A 20278-nucleotide genomic window follows, 5' to 3' on the forward strand; every position below is an offset into this window, starting at 1 on the left:
TGTCACTTTATTTTCTCCCTTAGTTATTATACTCTCATCTTCTTTTCAGTTTTTGAACTCTAACACTTCAATAGCTCTCTCCTCTTTAGGCTCTTCACACATGCTGGTCTATCTGAATGCTTTCTTCACCCCCTCTACCTGCATCCCCTTTCCTTCACTGCTTGGTTATTTCTCATTCTTTGAGTCTTCAATGTAACTTACTTAGAAATGCCATCCTCCCCACCCCCCACTGAGCTAATTGAAATTTAACCCCCCTTGTTGTTTTTCTTAAGAACACTGATGATAATTTGTTAGTGGGTTCACTCACTATTAATTTCTCCCATCAGACTAGAAGCTCTGTGAGAGTACAATCTTTGTCTGTTTTGTATACCACTCTTTTCTTAATTCTCATTACAGGGCCTGGCATGTAAGTGGCACTTAAGTAAATACTTGAGGGAATTAAATGAAACTTAAAAAAAGATGTGTGTGTGCACTCTGATTAGAATTGATGGCTAAATCAAAAAATTTTTTAAGTCAAGGTAATTTTTGTCTCTTGAAATGGTAATGGCATGGTAATTATAGAAGTCTTTCAGAAAAATGGGAAAATAAAGTAATCTTCCATAATCTTACTGCTATTAATCTTTTAGAATGTTTCCTTTTCCTTGTGTACAGCTTTTCAAATATATTTGGACTTAATTTGGGTTCTTATGAGAATAACTCATAGTAGAATACAGCCAAGTTTCTCCACCTTGACACTAATGGTACTTTGGGCCAAATGATATTTTGTTGTGGGAAAACCATTCTGTGCATTGTAGGATGTTTTAGCAGCATCCCTTGCCCCTACTATTAGATGCCTGTAGCATGCTCCCTCCCAGTGTTAACAGCCAAAATTGTCTCCAGAAATTGCCAAATGTTCCCTGACTGGGAAAATCTCCCTGGATGAGAACTGTTGGGATTCACTAAGTTCAGTAGATTTCCCAGAACACCATTACTTCAATGAATTTCTGTTGTCTATAAAGTCAGTCAAAATTTTTTAATAAGTCACGTATTTCAGGCTGTCATTTCGGTTTAGCAGATATCTGAGTGTTTCCTACATAAATACTAGGGAAGGGGCAAACACTAAACAGCAAATTAATTCTTGGGGTGCCTGGGTGTCTCAGTCGGTTGAACGACCGACTTCGGCTCAGGTCATGATCTCACGGTTTTTGAGTTGGAGCCCCGCGTCAGGCTCTGTGCTGACAGCTCAGAGCCTAGAGCCTGCTTTGGATTCTGTGTCTCCCTCTCTGTCTGCCCCTCCCCCGCTCAAGCTCTGTCTCTCTCTGTCTCAGAAATAAACATTAAAAAAAATTTTTTTTTAATTCTTACCTTTTTAGTTTATAATTCCCCCATTTGTATAACTTCATCTTAGACTCTTCTGCCACCTGGGCAGGTAAATCCACCTTAACTTTAACACTCAGTTTTGCTTGTCTTATCTTTGCTTTTAGTGGATCCCTTGGAAACACCTTCTTGTTTTCCTTTTACTTTGCCATTTCTGATTTATATTTCTAGGTTGCACTGAAGCCTCAGTTGAATTGGAGGCATCGGTTCAATATGGACTTTGTCTATTTTGTATACTACTCTAAATTCTCATCACAGAGTCTGGCATACAGATTTTCCTCATCAACAATTTGTATTGATCACTCATTGAACTCTTAGAGTAGTTATTTATGTACCCACATGTAGTATTTCCTCATGTAAGGTAATGTTTTTACTTGTTGTGTGTTTTGTAGAGAAAAGTATTGCAAAAGGGTATGTATGACTTATATACCAACAAATTGGATAACCTAGATGAAATGGATAGATTGCTAGAAACATACAACGTACCAAGACTGAATCTTGAAGAAACAGAAAATCTAAACAGACCTATAACTAGTAAAAAGATTGAATCACTAATCAGAAATCCCCCAACAAAGAAAAGCCCAGGTTCAGAGGACTTCACTGGTGAATTCTACCAAACATTTAAAGAATTAACACCGATCCTGTTTAAACTTTTTCAAAAAACTGAAGATAAGGGAATACTTTAACATTCATTCTATGAGGCCAGCATTACTCTAGTACCAAAGCCAAAGACACTACCAGAAAACTGCAGACCGATATCTTTGATGAATAGTGTTGGCAGAAATTTTCAAAAAAGTAGCAAACAATTCAACAGCATATTAAGAGGATTATATACTGTGGCCAAGTGGGATTTATTCCTGGAATGTAATGTAATGGTTCAATATATGAAAATGAGTGTACTATATAACACATTAACAAGAATGAAGAACAAAACCACACATGATCTCCATTGATACAGAAAAAGCATTTGACAAAAATCAGTACTCCCTCATGATAAAAACCCTCAACTAGGAATGGAAGGAAACTACCTCAACATAATAAAGATCAAATATGAAAAACACCAGCAGACAACATATTCAATGATGAGTGAAAGCTTTTCCTGTAAGAATAAGAATAAGACAAGGATGCCCACTTCTACCAATTCTGTTCAGCATAGTCTTGAAGTCCTAGCCAGAGCAGTTAGGCAAGAAAAAAGAAAGAAAAAGCATCCAAAGTGGAAAGGAAGAAGTAAAACTATGTTTGTAGATGGCTTGATCTTTTTATGTAGAAAACTCTAAAGATCCTCCCCAAAAAATGTTAGCAGTAATTAATGATTCAGCAAAGTTACGGGATGTAAAATCAGCATACACTCCTGAGGAACAATCTGTAAAGGAAAGTGAGAAACATATTTAGTTACAGTAACATCAAAAGGAGTAAAATACTTAGGAATAAACTTAACCAATGAAGTAAAAGACTTTTACATTGAAAATTACAAAACATTGCTGAAAGAAATTAAAGAGGACACAAATAAATGGAAAGGCATCGCATGTTCATAGGTTGGAGGACTTACTGTTAAGTGTCTACAAAGTGATCTACAGATTTAATGCAGTCTCTATCAAAATCCCAGTGGTGTTATTTGTAGAAATAGAAGAGTCCATATGGAATTGTAAGGAACGCTAAATAGCCAAAACAATCCTGAAAAAGACAAAAGTTGGGGAGGTCTCACACTTCCTAATTTAAAACTTACTCCAAAGCTATAGTATTCAAGACAGTGTGGTATTGACACAAAGTCATACATAGACCAGTGGAATAGAATAGGGAGCCCAGAAATAAACTCTTGCATGTAAGATTTTTTTTTTTTTTAATGTGAGAGATTTTTGACAACAGTGCCAAGACCATTCAGTGGTAAAAGACCATCTTTTCAACAAATGGGGCTGAGAAATTTTGATATCCACAAGCAGAACAATGAAGGTGGACCCTTACCTAACACCATATACTAGAAACTAAACTCAAAATGGATCAAGGACCTAAACGTAAGACCTAAAACAAAACTTAGGAAAAAAACAGGACAAAAACTTCATGACATTGGATTGGACAGTGATATCTTGGGTATGACACCAAAGACGTGTGTGTGTGTGTCTTGTACAAAATAGGTGAATATAAAAAACTAGAAATGCAATTTTTTTCTGTTCTTTATTTTCTGACTTTTCCAAAGAGATATGTATAACTTCTGAATTTAATACATTTCCCTATTGTTCAAATATTAGATAGTGAAGCTGCTCTAACCCCATTCCTTGGAGTTAACAACTGTTAATAATTTCTTAACGTTTTTTGTGATTTTTAAATTATAATTATGCACTAATTATTTCAGTGCTTATAATTTAGATGTGGATCATTTAAAATTTTCTTTTTAATGTTTTTTATTTTTGAGAGAGAGAGAGAGAGAGAGAATATGAATGTGAGTGTGGGGGGTGGGCAGGGCAGAGAGAGCGGGAGACCCAGAATTCAAAGCGGGCTGTCAGCACAGAGCCTGATGCGGGGCTGGAACTCATGAACTGTGAGATCATGACCTGAGCCGAAGTAAGACGCTTTCCCGACTGAGCCATCCAGGCACCCCTAGATGTGGATCATTTTAAAGTATTATTATTTTTAGTAGAATTCTTTTTAAAAACTGTTACTGTAGCTTGCCACAGTTAAATTTGGCCTCCTGTTGAATTTACTTTCAGACTTACACTCAGTCTTGAGTTATCTTTTTATTTGTTAGAGGTAAGAATATGATTCTCTTATGAAGACTTGCCCATCGCTAGTGATGCTAATTAGAATTTTATTACTATTAATAAATACTATCTCTGAGAAATCGCTGTTTTAGTAAGCATTTAACATTAAGCATTTAAAATGTCCCTTTTAGATCTCACAGCTCATGGGTTCGAGCCCTGCGTCAGGCTCTATGCTAACAGCATGGAGCCTGGAGCCTACTTCGGATGCTGTCTCCCTCTCTTTTCTGCCCCTTTGCCACTCACACTTTCTTTTCAAAAATAAATATTGAAAAAAAGATTTTTTAATGTCCCTTTTATTGTCATAAATGTAAAATTGGAATTTATTTGCCAGCATACATATTTAGCAAAGGCATGGATAAGTACCATGATGACTCCTCCTGGAGAGATCAGCAAGTGGAAATGAAAGGAGGTAGAAATAGGAAAGGAATGGGAAAACAGACTTTTGTAGTTACACATTTTAGCATTTGGTTTACCATATTTATTGGGTCGAACAACTGTTGTACCTACCAGGTATATTTAAGATGTGATGATCATTTGGGTTGAAAACGCCAGTAAATTGCTTTTCTCTGAACTGTTGTGTAGGTTAGCTTTATATGATGTGATTGATTTGGTTCCTTGCCTACTTTTCCATTTCTGGCTTCTGACATTCTTCAACAGATCCTGCGTGCACCATCTTTTATAATCCTCTCTTTTTGTATATGCTATATTTTCTACCTGGAATGCCTGTCTCTAGATCAGTTTTCATTTATTCTTAAAGATTCAGCTTATATTTCATCTTCAGTCTTTCTTCGCTTACTTTAAACTTTTTACTGTCAAAAACAGTACATGCATAACACATTTATTAGATGAGTAAAGTCAAGTAATGTGTTTTAAATGGTGTTTGGCACCAAATGTTTGCAAAATGTTAGACTTTATTAAATTATATTTTTCTGTCATAAGAACTGCCACCTTAAAGCCACTGATAATGCTATCTCTGATCCGCCTTTGTGTTTCTAGTGCTTGACAAGTAGGTGATTAATAAATATTTGAATGATTGAGTGAATGCTTCCCAGCAGGCTGTAAATAATAATACTGTAGAATCTCATGCTACAAGGGGAGGGGAAGGTTATGTATGTTTGTGTATGTATAACTTTTTAAAAATTGTTTTATTGAGGGGTGCCTGGGTGGCGCAGTTGGTTAAGCATCCGACTTCAGCCAGGTCACGATCTCGCGGTCCGTGAGTTCGAGCCCCGCATCGGGCTCTGGGCTGATGGCTCAGAGCCTGGAGCCTGTTTCTGATTCTGTGTCTCCCTCTCTCTCTGCCCCTCCCCCGTTCATGCTCTGTCTCTCTCTGTCCCAAAAATAAACGTTGAAAAAAAAAAATTAAAAAAAAAATTGTTTTATTGAGATGTAATTTATTTTGCTTAAAACCCATTTTGAGTGTACAGTTCAGTGATTTTTAGTAAATTTTCATAGTTTTGCAACCATTACTACAATCCAGGTTATAGAATATATCCCATCACCCCACAAAATATCTCATGCCTGATTAATCATTTAACTTTTTATTTTCTCTTGGTGTTTTTTTTTTTTTTTTGTGCTATGTTAACATCCCTGGGGTATCAAGATAGGCTGGATAAAATAAAATCACAGCATTATATGCCATATCTTCTGTATGACCAACTTTAGAATTTTTCTTCAGTGAGGTGAGTCCTTACTAATTAATCTAAACCCTCATATTTTACTCAAAATTTAAGGTATTAAAATTTCATACAGTATAACATCATCACATCTTAAATTACTAGTTTTTAGAGTTTTTTTTTTTTTTTAAAAACTATACATTGGTAAAAAGTGACTTAGAAATTAAGTAGGCACTAGTTAGAAATCAAGTAGCTATAAATTGGAAAAGGAAGTACTGAACCCTGTTCTCATAAGAGGAAGGTGTTTAATCCCTAGAATTACGATAGTGATGAACACTATCATAACTATTTTTAATTTGTTAAATTAAAAAATTATCTTGTGTTCTGTAAGATTCACTTGTTTGAATTTTTTTTGACAATTTCTTGTCTCCTTTTGCCTGAATATAGGATTTTGTAACTATATTTATTACAAGCAAAGAAATATAAAAATTCTGGGTTATCTGCCTAAACTATACTCCTTACTCAGCCTTTCTCTGCTTCTCTCACCATCCCCCCATTGACTGCCTTTGTCCTTTAGATAGCTCTTTGGCCTATAAATAAGTCTTTGGCCAGTTTGTCAGCCTTTTGGAATTCTAATTGACAGCTCACTGCATCAGTGTAAGTCATGTGATATCACAACTATTATATTTGCATGTAGTATATGAAAACTCTTTAAGATAAGACTTAGAAAAATAAGCCTTCTATACCCCTTTCATGGGGCCCCAGAGAAATAAAAGTCCTTTATTTGAGATGGAGTTGTGACTTGTAATTGTCTAAATATCTAATTCCACTTTTAAGACATGGTTTTTTTGCAATAAAAAACGGGTAAATGCTGCCACACTGGTGCATAGGAAGTCTTTCTACTAGTTCATTCGGTCTTCTCTTTACCTTGAAGGTAATAGCTTTTCCTCAAGAGAAGAAAATTCTTTCTTGCTCTCTTGCTGTGTAATAGATTGTCAAATCTCCTATTTTGTAAATAAATTTCTGTCGGTAGTAGTAGCCTAAGGCTTGTGTCACTACTAAAGTGTTAAATTGGTTTGATAAATCCTTTATTAATAGTTCCAAATTATCAGAAACTCCAAATTTTTATTTTTTTTATTTTTTTTTATTTTTGGGACAGAGAGAGACAGAGCATGAACGGGGGAAGGGCAGAGAGAGAGGGAGACACAGAATCGGAAACAGGCTCCAGGCTCCGAGCCATCAGCCCAGAGCCTGACGCGGGGCTCGAACTCACGGACCGCGAGATCGTGACCTGGCTGAAGTCGGACGCTTAACCGACTGCGCCACCCAGGCGCCCCTCAGAAACTCCAAATTTAATAAGATGTACTGTAATGGGAAAAATTCTTTGAGTATAAATAAAATATTTGTGTAATAGTGTATATTTAATATTTTATTTTTTGTGCAATATTTTGCTTTATTGAAAAGAAGTTAAAGCCCATTATAACTTAATTCTGCTTATTTATTAGATGGAATACTTACTAGTTTTTATTAAAACCTTTTTTGACCACAAATATCAGTCCCTCAGAAGTCTATTGTATAATCTGTTAAGTAGTACAGTTTACAGTTTTATTTTCTGTCTGTGAGACATTGGACCTAATTTTTTAGGACCAAATTTTTGTTGTTGTTTACCAGAATTGTTTATTGCTATTGTATTGTGAGACAGTGCAAAGCCCACGGTCTTCATGATAGTGCTTTTTCTTTAGTATGAGCCATAGGCTCTAAAATTGGCTTGAACTGTATTTGATTTTAAGATTTGAGGAAAACTGTATGGTTTAGTGGTTAATTGGCTTTGTATGAGACTGTCCGAATTCTGATCCTAGCTGTCCCACTATAGCTGTGTGGCCTTGGCCAATTAAGTAATTTAACTTCTCTAGGCCTCAGTTTCCTTATTTATAAAAAGAAAGAAATGTTTTGTGGTTGTGGTTGTTGTTTTTATCTCTTAAGGCTATAATAATTAAAAGATAGTGAATGTTGAAATTCTTATGATAGTACTTGGCCAAGTATTTTTATTCATTTTGCAGCCTTATTTGTATTTTTTTGATCTTGGCATTTTTTTAAGGGCAAAAGATTCAGAAGGACTTTCTGAATGAAAATATAAGATAGAAAAGAAACACATGAGAAGTTCAGTATCATTAATCATCTGGGGAAATGAAACATCTACATATGTATTAAAATGGCTACATGAAAAAGACTGACCATTTCAAATATTGATAAAAATGTGAAGGAAACTCTACTGTTACTGGGATGGACAGTTATACAACCAGTTTGGAAAACAGTTGGCAGGGATTTTGGTTTTTATTTTTTTTTTTATTCAAACAATCAACATACAGTGTTATATTAGCTTCAGGTGTACAATATAATGATTCAACAATTCTATATACTTTTCAGTGCTCATCCTGATAAGTGTACATTAATCCCCTTAACATGTTTCACCTGTCAGCCACCTCCCTCTGGCAGCCAGCAGTTCTCTGTATTTTCTTTTTTTGTCTCTTTTTTTTCTTTGTTTCTTAAATTCTGCATATGAATGAAGTCATGGTATTTGTCTTTGTCTGACTGACTGACTTCTCTAAGCATTGTACTCTAGCTCCATCTATGTCCTTGCAAATGGAAGATTTCATTCTTCTTTATGGCTGAAAAATATTCTGGTGTGTGTGTGTGGTGTGTGTATACATATATGTGTGTGTAATACACATACATATATATGTATACACACACCACATTTTCTGTATCCTTTCATCCATTGATGGGCACTTGGGCCCCTTCCGAAATTTGGCTATTGTACGTAATGCTGCAGTAAACATAGGGGTGCTTGGATTCTTTTGAATTAGTGTTTTTGTATTTTGGGGGTAAATAGTAGTAGAATTACTGGGTTGTATGGTATTGATATTTTTAGGTTTTTGAGAAGACTCCATACTGTTTTCCACAGTGGTTGTACCAATTTACATTCTCATCAACAGTGCACACAGGTCCTCTTTTCTCCACATCTTTGCCAGCACTTATTCTTTCTTGTGGTTTTGATTTTAGCCATTCTGACAGATGTGAAGTGATATCTTATTGTGGTTTTAATTTGCATTTCCCTGATGGTTAGTGATGTTGAGCATCTTTTCATGTGTCTGTTGGCCATCTGTATGTCTTTGGGAAAAGGTCCATTCAGATCCTTTGCTCATTTTTTAATTGGATTATTTATTCGTTTTTGGTGTTGAGTTGTAGACATTTTTTTCATATATTTTGGATATTAACCCCTTATCGGATATGTCATTTGTCAATATCTTCTATTCAGTAGGTTGCCTTTTTGTTTTGTTGATGATTTCCTTTGCTGTGCAAAACCTTTGTATTTTGGTATAGTCCTAGTTTAATTTTGCTTTTGTTTCCTTTGCCTGAGGGGTCGTACCTAGTAAAATGTTTCTATGGTTGATGTCAAAGAAATTACTGCCTGTGTTTTCTTCTAGGGGTTTTATGGTTTTAGGTCTCACATTTAGGTCTTTAACCCATTTTGAGTTTATTTTTGTGGATGGTTTAAGAAAGTGGTCCAGTTTGATTCTTTTGTTATTTTTTAAATACATATCTGTATCAAAGCTCAAATGATCATCAAAAACTCACTTAAACAGAGATGGAATAAATTGGTTTGGTCAAAAATTGAGGTAAAGATTTCTGTACATATAAGATTACCCAATACATTTTGAGAAGGAATATTTATTCCTTATGTTATTCCCTATATATGGAATTTATATTCTAGTAGGGAGAGGGTAAAAATTAGTAAAATTATATATAGCATATTAGAATGTGATAAATGATATGGAGAAAAATAAGGCATAGAAGAGGAATAGAGAGTACCCAGTTGGTGAGTTGCTGGATGGTTAGGAAGGGGAAGACCTTACCATGGAGGTGACTTCTGAGAGATTCAAACATGAATGTGGGCACTGCAGATAGTGAAGGAACAGCATTACAGCCTGAGGAATTCACAGTAGCAGTAATAATAATAGCTAACACATATATTGCTATGTGACAGGAGCTGTTTAAGCCCTTTACATATATTAACTTATTCAATCTTTCTATAGTATCCTATGCAATAGGTATTTTTACTATCCTCATTTTATAGATGAGAAAACTGAGGCATTGAGAGCTAGTAAGTAGTGTGGCTGAAAATTAAACCCTAGCAGTTTGGCCATGGAGTCCATTCTTTGGAGTTGCTGTAGAGTCTATTAGTGAAGGCCTTGAAGAGAGAAAATTTCTAGTGTGTTAGGAGAATAGTTAAGTTAGTGCAGATACAGCCAAGTGAATCAAGAAAATGATAGAACCTGAGGTCTGAAAGGTGGTAATTGAAAAACAGTTAAGGTTAGAGATTTGAGAGGACTTAAGCCATTTTAATGACTGGGCTTTTACTCCAAACTGGACAGCCTTTGATAGTTTTGAAAAGGGAAATCACATCTGGCTGACTTTTTATTTATTTATTTTTTTGATTTTTAAAAATTTTATTTTTTAAATTTACATCCAAGTCAGTTAGCATATAGTGTAACAGTGATTTCAGGAGTAGATTCCTTAGTGCCCCTTACCCATTTAACCCATCCTCCCTCCCACAACCTCTCCAGTAACACTGTTCTCCATATTTAAGAGTCTCTTAGTTTTGTCCCCCTCCCTGTTTTTATATTATTTTTGCTTCCCTTCCCCTGTGTTCGTCTGTTCTGTGTCTTAAAGTCCTCATATGAATGAAGTCATATGATATTTGTCTTTCTCTGACTAATTTTGCTTAGCATAATACCCTCTAGTTCCATCCACGTAGTTGCAAATGGCAAGATTTCATTCTTTTTGATTGCCAAGTAATACTCCATTGTATATGTATACCACATCTTTATCCATTCATCCATCAATGGACATTTGGGCTCTTTCCATACTTTTGCTATTGTTGATAGTGCTGCTATAAACATGGGGGTGCATGTGCCTCTTCAAAACAGCATACCTGTATCCCTTGGATAAATACCTAGCAATGCCATTGCTGGGTTGTAGGATAGTTGTATTTTTAATTTTTTTTTAATTGTTTTCCAGAGTGGCTGTACCAGTTTGCATTCCCACCAGCAGTGCAAAAGAGAGATCCTCTTTGTCCGCATCCTCACCAACATAACCAAAAATTGTTATTGTTAGCCATTCTGATTGGTGTGAGGTGGTATCTCATTGTGGTTTTGATTTGTATTTCCCTGATGATGAGATGTTGAGCATTTTTTCATGTGTCAGTTGGCCATCTGGATATCTTTTTTGGAGAAGTGTCTATTCATGTCTTTTGCCCATTTCTTCACTGGATTATTTGTTTTTTTGGGTATTGAGTTTGAGAAGTTCCTTATAGATTTTGGATACTGACTCTATCTGATATGTCATTTGCAGATATCTTCTCCCATTCTTTTTGTTGCCTTTTAGTTTTGCTGATTGTTTCCTTCGCTGTGTAGAAGCTTTTTATTTTGATGAGATCTCAATAGTTGATTTTTGCTTTTGTTTCCCTTGCCTCTGGAGATGTGTTGAGTAAGAAGTTGCTGTGGCCAAGGTCATAAAGGTTTTTGCCTGCTTTCTCCCCAAGGATTTTGATGGCTTCCTGTCTTACATTTAGGTCTTTCACCCATTTTGAGTTTATTTTTGCATGTGGTGTAAGAAAGTGGTCCACGTCCATTCTTCTGCATGTCGCTGTCCAGTTTTCCCAGCACCACTTGTGGAAGAGACTGTCTGTATTCCATTGGATGTTCTTTCCTGCTTTGTCAAAGATTAGTTGGCCATACACTTGTGGGTAAATTTCTGGGTTCTCTATTCTGTTGCATTGATGTGAGTGTCTGTTTTTGTGCCATACCATACTGTCTTGATGATTGCAGCTTTGTAATACAATTTGAAGTCCGTGATCTGGCTGACTTTTTAGAAAGGGGTTCTTTTACTGGGTCCTTCCTCCCTTGGAGTCTATAAGTAGAATTCAGGAAGGCCTAGAAACTTAGAAAAAATTACATCTTTATTTTTCACTAACTTCTAACTTCTAACAGTGTTTCCTTCATTTAATAATGTAGCCAGTAAACTGCAGCAATTATTAAAGTTACCTGTGACTTTTTGTCACCACCAGTAAAACATTTTTGCAGGATATCTTTATTATCATCACTTTGAAATTATACTAGCTGTTGGACTCACTGCTAGAACCTGTTTAATGTAATAACGAAGTACATATATTACAGTTTTTTCATGCTTAAATATTTTTGACAACTGTATGTCAATATAGTTGCTTTTCTTTGTAACCTTATGTATTTCTTATCTGTATTTAAAAACACCGTGTGGAAGGTGTTCATTGATTTCACCAGCTGTCAAAGGAAACTGTGGCATTCAAGAATTAAGATTCCCTGTGAGGATTGCTTTGGTTGTTGTGATAAGAATGAACTGGGGGAGAAGGCAGGCAAGAGCAGAAAGAGGGATACAAGTTAAGAGGCTTTTGCAATAATCTAGGTGAAGGATAATGGAGAGTTGGACCAGAGTAGTGGCAGAGAAGATAGTGATATGTAGTTGGGTTTTGGATAAGTTTTGAAGGTTGAACCAGAGGATTTGTTAGCAGATTGAATGTGTAACATGAGAGAAGAAGAAGAATCCAGGATTGCTCTAAAGTTTTTGTCTGTGCATCTGGAAGAATAGAGTTGACATTTACTGAAATCTCTTTGAAATTATCAGCAGATCTATAATACTGGATATGTCATAAATTTTTTAAACAGTAACATAAGGCTTATAAAAAGGTACAAAGAATAAAAGAATTCATGGTCTCACCCCCTATATGAACCATGTGAGATCAGATAGAGTTATGTATGTTTGTTAAAAATCAAAAGTTTGGCTTTGGATATAAGTTTGAGATCTTTATTAGACATCTGAGTATTTGTGATTTTGCTATTTCTACTTGGTATGCCCTGACCTATGCAGTCACTAGAAAGAATGAGGGGAACTTGTACAAAAAGAACATAAACTTCTGTTGTTCATCTGAAGGTTTGAATGTTTTACAGTGAACATGTATCCATGTGTTAGGTAAGTTTAAAATGAGAAAAATTCATATTAAAAGAATAAGAAAATAGTTACAGTATGTGATAAAAAATTATGTGGTCATTAGAAATAACGAAAAAGAGAGGTGCCTGGGTGACTTAGTTGGGTAAGCTTCCTACTTTCGATTTGGACTCACTCAGGTCATGGTCTCAGAGTTGTGAGATCCAAAATCCAGCTCCACTTCAGGCTTGGTGCTGGGTGTGGAACCTGCTTAAGAGTCTCTGCTTGCCCCTCCCCTGTGCAAGTGAATGCATGTGTTTGTGCACTCTCTCTCTCTCAAACAATAATAATAATAATAATAATAATAATAATAATAATAATAATAGAAGATAATTTGTATATACCACCATGGAAGGGCTCTAAACTCTATAAATTAAGTAAACAAAAATAAGGTGAAGACAAAATAAATCGGTTAGTGTGTCAGAATCACAGTAAATCTAACACTGGTCACCTTTAGAGAAAGACCTGGATTGACAGGTAGATGCCCCCACCCCTCCTTTTAAGCAGTTGAGTTTACTAACCTTGTACATGTATAACTTAAGTATTGTGGTTCATATGGGAGGCGAGCTTATGTGTTCTATTATTCTTTGTATCTTTGTATTTTTATAAATGCTACAGTTTTAAAATTTTATATCTAATATAGAAAATCATATATATATACTATGATCTTTATTATGAGTAAAATGTGACTAGGTACATATATGACTAGAAAAGATTATGGGATGTACGTTAAAATGTTACTAGGGGTTTTCTCTGGGTGATGGAAATTGGGGTGTTTTTAAAAACATATTTTTCTTTAATTTCTTGTAGACTATGAGAAGACAACGAAATGAAGTTGTAGTTGAATTAAGGAAGGTGAGTCATTAATATTGGGTACTTCCAAGCATAATTCTAACATTATAGCATATATGGAAGGTACTAAATGTATATTAATCTCAAGTGCGTAGCATTTCTTTTTCTTTTGAAAACTGAAGGATTTTGACTAAACTTAGTCTATTGAAGTTGGCAAGATACAACTTGTCCACTATCCAGAAATAGAGATAAATGAATTCTTATGTGGTATTTTTCTTCTGTAATTTTTAATAATTTATATGAAGTGTAAGTCATAACTATACAGTTTTACTAAATAATTCTGCTATTTACAGGTGTAAATATGCCCTGAAAAGAACTTATTTTACTTACAAATTTCATCAACTTTTCAAGTATTAAAATAAGTTATGTCTGTAAAAAAAGAAAAATGGGTTATAGTTGGAAATATGTATCTTTAAATTTGTCCCACACATTTTAAGTGAAATTTAAGTGGCCCTTGATTTTTGTAAGGAATTGTTGATTTCTGTCTGATTTTGAACTGCCCACCTTTTGCTTTGACTTTGTTTTTAGGTGATAAAGAGAAGCTCCCAGATGATGTATAAAATGGTTTAGTACTTTTAAATAAATATGTATGTTTGGTTCTGGCTTAAACTGTACACTATCTTTTTTAATCAGAATTTTTTGTTTTTCAGTTTGTTTTTATATAGTTCACGGTTCATTAAAAATGTAGTATTTGGGGTTTGGGTCTCAAATTAGTGTTGCTTAATTGTTTGATTCACAATTTGGTTTAATTTTTCATTTGCGTTTTACTTTTAAAAGGCACTTCCTGTTTCATTTTGTAGGACAGGATTGCATAACCTTTGTATGAAACTATCTTTTTATTTAACTAAAGTTCTTTTTCTGATTTTTTTGTTTTTTAAGAATAAAAGAGATGAACATCTCTTAAAGAGAAGGAATGTACCACATGAAGATATCTGTGAAGATTCTGATATAGATGGCGATTATAGAGTGGTAAGTTATCATTATTCTGGTAACATAAAACTACGAATGAAAGATTTTACATAAATAAAGAATTTTAAGTTGACTTTTTAACTTTGTTTTCTCTGTAATTTTTTTTACAGCAAAATACCTCTCTAGAAGCTATTGTTCAAGTAAGTTGAGCGTTTTCCCGTGTCTTCATTTGTATTTCTAATTACTGTGTATCTATATCAAAAATTGTTTTAATTTTTTATAGAATGCTTCAAGTGATAACCAAGGAATTCAGTTAAGTGCAGTTCAAGCTGCTAGGTAAGTTAAATTTTGAGGACATATTTAAATTTCATAACTTACACAGGAGTTCTGCTTGACTTTTCACTATGTAATACTACTGTGACTCAAGTTTGATGACAAACAATAAAGAACAGTCCATAGACTAACTAAATTTACTTAAAAATTTTTTTTCTGGTTTAGTGTATTGATAGCAGTTTTTTCTAAACTCAGATAAAGTTTCAAGTTGCAGAATACATAGATGCTAGGAAAGAGTTGATTTGACAGGTTATTGCTAGCAACTAATAGAAAAGCATTATTTATTTATTTTAATTCTTGTATATGTTTTTATTTATTTTTGAGAGAGCACAAGTTGGAGAGGGGCAGAGAGAGAGGGAGACACAGAATATGAAACAGGCTCCAGGTTCTCAGCTGTCAGCATAGAGCCTGACGTGGGGCTCGAACTCATGAACCCGTGAGATCATGACCTGAGCCGAAGTTGAATGCTTAACCAACTGAGCCACACAGGCACCCCAAAAAACGTTATTTATAAAACTTCACTTTTTATTAATAGGTTTAATTTTATAAAAAGTCAGGTTTTTCATCTCGTACCCAGGTAGCTAATTCTTTTCACAGTCCTTATTTTAATCAAACAATAAATTGAGTTATAAGCTTACTATAGCAGTGTACAGGCAAGTAGACATTAAGATTGAGGGCTACAATTTGCAACTAGGTGGATGGAACTAGAGGGTGTTATGCTAAGTGAAATTAGTCAGAGAAAGACAAATATCCTATGACTTCCCTCATATGAGGACTTTAAGATACAAAACAGATGAACAAGGGAAGGGAAGCAAAAAATACAAAAACAGGGAGGGGGATAAAACATAAGAGACTCTTAAATATGGAGAATAAACAGAGGGTTACTGGAGAGGTTGTGGGGGGGGGGTGGGCTAAATGGGTAGGGGGCACTAAGAAATCTGCTGAAATCATTGTTGCACTATATGCTAACTAACTTGGATGTAAAGTTTTTAAAAATAAAAGATAAAAGATTGAGGGCTACAGAGTTTCCCAGTGGATTTCCAGGTAGGAATATTATGTTATTTTGTATATTTCTGCTGTGAAATCTGTGGTCTAGAGGTGTATGCTCCTATGTTTTAAGAGGGGAACCAGAAAAACTTGTTTCTGAGACCTTTGTATTAATGAATAGGTTATTAGCTTTCCTACTTTTGTGTATTTTAAAAACCCTAGAACAGATAGGAAAATTATAGCATTAACACTATTGCCCACTACAGGTAAAAGAACTTCATAGAGAGGACTTGGTTATGTAGGAAGAAAATCATAGGAGTATTCACATCTCAAAATGGCAAATTATGTTTATAGATAGAATGATTATGAAATTTGAGGGGTACCTGGGTGGCTCATTCGGTTGAGTGTCTGACTCTTGATTTCGGTTCAGGTCATGATCTCATGATTCATGAGTTCAAACCCCGTGTTGGGCTCCCGTGCAGAGCCTGCTTGGAATTCTCATTCTGTGTCACTGTCTCTGTCTCTTCCTCCCTGCCCCCCCTCCCCAAAGTAAATAAATAAACTGGAAAAAATTGATACATTATGCTCACCATTTTTCATTGTTGATTATTTGATAGTTTTGGAGCAACTCTTCTCAATAGGAGTTCTACAAAATAATTAAAGCCCTAAGGCAGATATTTTCAAATTAGGGTCTTTGTTTTTTTGTTTGTTTGTTTGTTTAATGTTTATTTATTTTGAGAGTGAAAGGGTACACGTGTGTGTGTGTGCGTGCAAGCAGGAGAGAGGCAGAGAGAGAGGAAGAGAATCCCAAGCACGTTCCACGTTGACAGCCCCAACGGGGGCTTGATCCCACGAACCATGAGATCATAATCTTATCTGAAATCAAGAGTTGAGCACTTAACCAACTGAGCCACCCCTCAAATGATGGTCTTTGACTCTCTAGGAGATACTGAGACAACTTCGGGGAATATACAAAATCAAACTCATTTATCAAAAATACTAAGACTTTATTTGCCTTTTTTAAATATGCTAACAATTTACAGTGATGTTGTAAAAGCACCTGTGGCAAAACTTGACGGTACCTTAGCACAGATCAAGACAGTAGCATCAAACTGATCTCATATTTTGTAGATACTATATGCAACATTATGCACTCAGAAAAAAAGGACATTTCTGAATATTTAAGAATGTCCTCAGTGAAGTAAAATGAAGTAAAGTAAATGAAGTAAAATTCTTTTATTAAATCTAGAACCTCGATTAAGAAAGACTGGGTTATTTTCTACTTTGTGTTAAGAATTGTGCCATGTTGTGGAAAATACTGTGAAAAGCATTTAGTATAATTCTTGCTATGTAAAAAGTTTAGAACCTAATTGAGAAGGCAGCGAAGTGTATTAAAAATAGCGATACTTGGGGCGCCTGGGTGGCGCAGTCGGTTAAGCGTCCGACTTCAGCCAGGTCACGATCTCGCGGTCCGTGAGTTCGAGCCCCGCGTCAGGCTCTGGGCTGATGGCTCAGAGCCTGGAGCCTGTTTCCGATTCTGTGTCTCCCTCTCTCTCTGCCCCTCCCCCGTTCATGCTCTGTCTCTCTCTGTCCCAAAAATAAATAAACGTTGAAAAAAAAAAATTAAAAAAAAAATAGCCATACTTAATAGCAAATGTAAGCATATGCTGTGTAAATGTTCTTGGAATTCAGAGAGGGTACTGTGAAAACATACAACTTGAAATGGACTTTGAATAGATAAGAGTTTGAATAGACGGAAAAGAGGGCATTCCAAGTGTAGGGACTAGGATGTGAAGGGCCTGGAAATGAGATTGAAATGGTGGGACAGACAACTGATCTATTTTTGAATTACAGAGAATGAGATTAGTTAGGTAAAATGGAGCCAACTTGTGGAATGGTTTAGGCTAGGGCAAAGAGTTTTCATTTATTGGGTAGTAAATAAGTAGCCATCACTTGGTTTATATAGAGGAATCATCTGATTAAGCTTTTATAAAATTGCTGTGCAGGGTATTCAAATGAGTGAGAATTTGTGTCATCCCTATGTCAAATAGGAATTTGAATTTAATTATATGTCATTAAATTTCACAAGGGTATGTGTGTCTCTTATAGGAAGCTTTTGTCCAGTGATCGAAATCCACCAATCGATGACTTAATAAAATCTGGAATATTGCCTATTTTAGTCCATTGTCTTGAAAGAGATGACAAGTAAGTACATTATTTTAAGAACTAATTTAGAATCTATCTTTTGCAGAAAACAAGATTTTCTAGTAGTTAGTTTGATCTTTAAAGAAAAGGGCTGTAAGATGGAACTGAAAAAGCCAAAGGGAAAAACAGTGCAAGGTGTGTTTACACCAAGAGGTGAACATAAAGGCTAAAGAGGAACTTGAGAATGATACATTTAACTTTTAAGCTTTGAGAATTGACAAGTAGTAGCTTGGCCGGTAAGTACTTAAGAAAACTGTTGGGTAGTAATATATAGGTATCTTAATAAAGAGTTTTTACTAAAAATACGGACACCCAAGGAAATTGGATGCTTTTTATACTGAAGAGATACTGTAAATAGTCATTGGAAGTTTAAACAAAAAAAAAAAGCTAGATGTATAGGTACCTTTTGAAACAAAATATTTAATACTTTAAAAATGCTCGAGGAGAGAAATGGTTGGCAGATAGTGTATTTGGGCCAATGTAAAAATCCCTACTGTTTTATTAAAATTATTTGTTTTTTGTAGTCCTTCTTTACAGTTTGAAGCTGCATGGGCTCTGACAAACATTGCATCTGGAACCTCTGAACAAACTCAAGCAGTAGTTCAGTCCAGTAAGTTGGTGATTGACGGATAAAATTACGGTTTCTAACAAAGAAGTTAGTAAAAAAAAATAGTGATTCTGTTAAAAGAATACATTATAAAATAATATCTATCCAATAACGGAGTAGTTGAAATAGGCCAACTTAAGTATATTACTTTGATCATGTTGTTCCAATGACTGACATTTTCTATTTCCAAAAATTCATTTGATGCTAAATCTGACAACATTTCCTTAGTAGCGATTATATTGTTGTAGTTTCACTTTATTTATAGGACCTCATACAAATACAAGTGTTTTTTCCCATTGCCATACTACCTCTTGGCCTCTCTTAATGAGATTTTCATCATGCGATTTAGAGAAATCTTTTATAAAGTAGTCCTGTTGAAAAATAGCTTGAAATTTGTTCATTGCTATTTTAATAGGATTGTTTTTCTTTTATGTTCCAAAAGTTGTAAGTGGAAGATTATTGGAAGTAATAACCTGAGTATTGTTTTCATTAATACTATTTAATTCTCTTATCAAACAAAGAAATTAATAATTTTAAAGAAGGTACTTCTAAAATGCTTCTCAGGTGTGTAAGCAGGATGCTTGTCTAACTAAGCCTCTTAAAATCTTAAGCTCTAATTTCTACATGATTTTAAAGGGGAACAGAGGTTTTACCCAAGTAAACATTTTATTTTGTAGACATTTCTGTTCTTATATTACATAGAATATTAATACTACCTTAAATCATGATAAAATTGGCTTAATTTGAGGTTTAAATGGGTTTCGGTTTTTATGTTTGGTTTTATTTTGTATAAGTGACTAGTAAATTTTATTATTTCAAGATAATCTTTTAGTTGCTCATTTTGCTTCCTAAGTGCTTTTTCAAGATTAGAAGGAGGCTTAGAATTGGTTTTAACACTGTCAGTCTGTCTTATTTTACCAAATGTAATAGATGAATGAATGATTTTTTATGAGTAAAGCATGATCTACATGTACTTAAATAGCATTTTTCAAAGTAAAGTAATATCAGAAGAAAGAAAAAATGGAAGAAGCGTGTGTTCAATGCAGTATTACTCTGTTTAGATACAGATTTTTCTGTTTCCCATCCTTGTTCTAAAGCAACAGAACCACTTTTTGATTCAGAAGGGCTATGTGGTACAGGAGTCACTGGCCTGTCTAAAGACACATGTGAAGTTTGTTTTTAATTGAGGTGTAATTGACATAAATAAATTAGTTTCAGGTGTACAACATAATGACTCAAAATGTATGTATATACACCAAGGGCTGCCTGGGTGGCTCAGTGTTTCAGTGTCCGAACTTGGGCTCATGTCACGATCTTAAGGTTTATGAGTTCAAGCCCCATATTAGCCTCTGCACTTACAGTGCAGAACCTGCTTAAGGATTCTCTCTCTCCCTCTCTTTTTGCCCAATCCTGTCACACTTGCTGTCTTGCTCTCAAAAAAAAAAATTATACATCAAGAAGTGATCACAGTAACTCTAGTTTCCCCATCTTCATATCAAATTACATAATATGCATTACAGTATTATTGACTACAGTTACCATGTTGTACATTTCATTTCATTCCTGTGACTTGT

General features: G+C 34.8%; 1 protein-coding gene across 3 annotated transcripts in view; it reads left to right on the plus strand.

The window, feature by feature from the left end:
- Positions 1-20278, plus strand: part of KPNA4 (karyopherin subunit alpha 4) — a 68468-nt gene that overhangs the window by 12073 nt on the left and 36117 nt on the right. For all 3 annotated transcript variants that reach the window (XM_045037357.1, XM_045037358.1, XM_023260428.2), the window contains 6 exons: positions 13622-13666; positions 14543-14632; positions 14743-14772; positions 14856-14908; positions 18002-18097; positions 18622-18707. In XM_045037357.1, the coding sequence (XP_044893292.1) occupies positions 13622-13666; positions 14543-14632; positions 14743-14772; positions 14856-14908; positions 18002-18097; positions 18622-18707 (400 nt within the window). The remainder of the gene's footprint in view (positions 1-13621; positions 13667-14542; positions 14633-14742; positions 14773-14855; positions 14909-18001; positions 18098-18621; positions 18708-20278) is intronic.

This window comes from Felis catus, chromosome C2, assembly GCF_018350175.1.
Source record: "Felis catus isolate Fca126 chromosome C2, F.catus_Fca126_mat1.0, whole genome shotgun sequence".
Lineage (NCBI taxonomy): Eukaryota > Metazoa > Chordata > Mammalia > Carnivora > Felidae > Felis > Felis catus.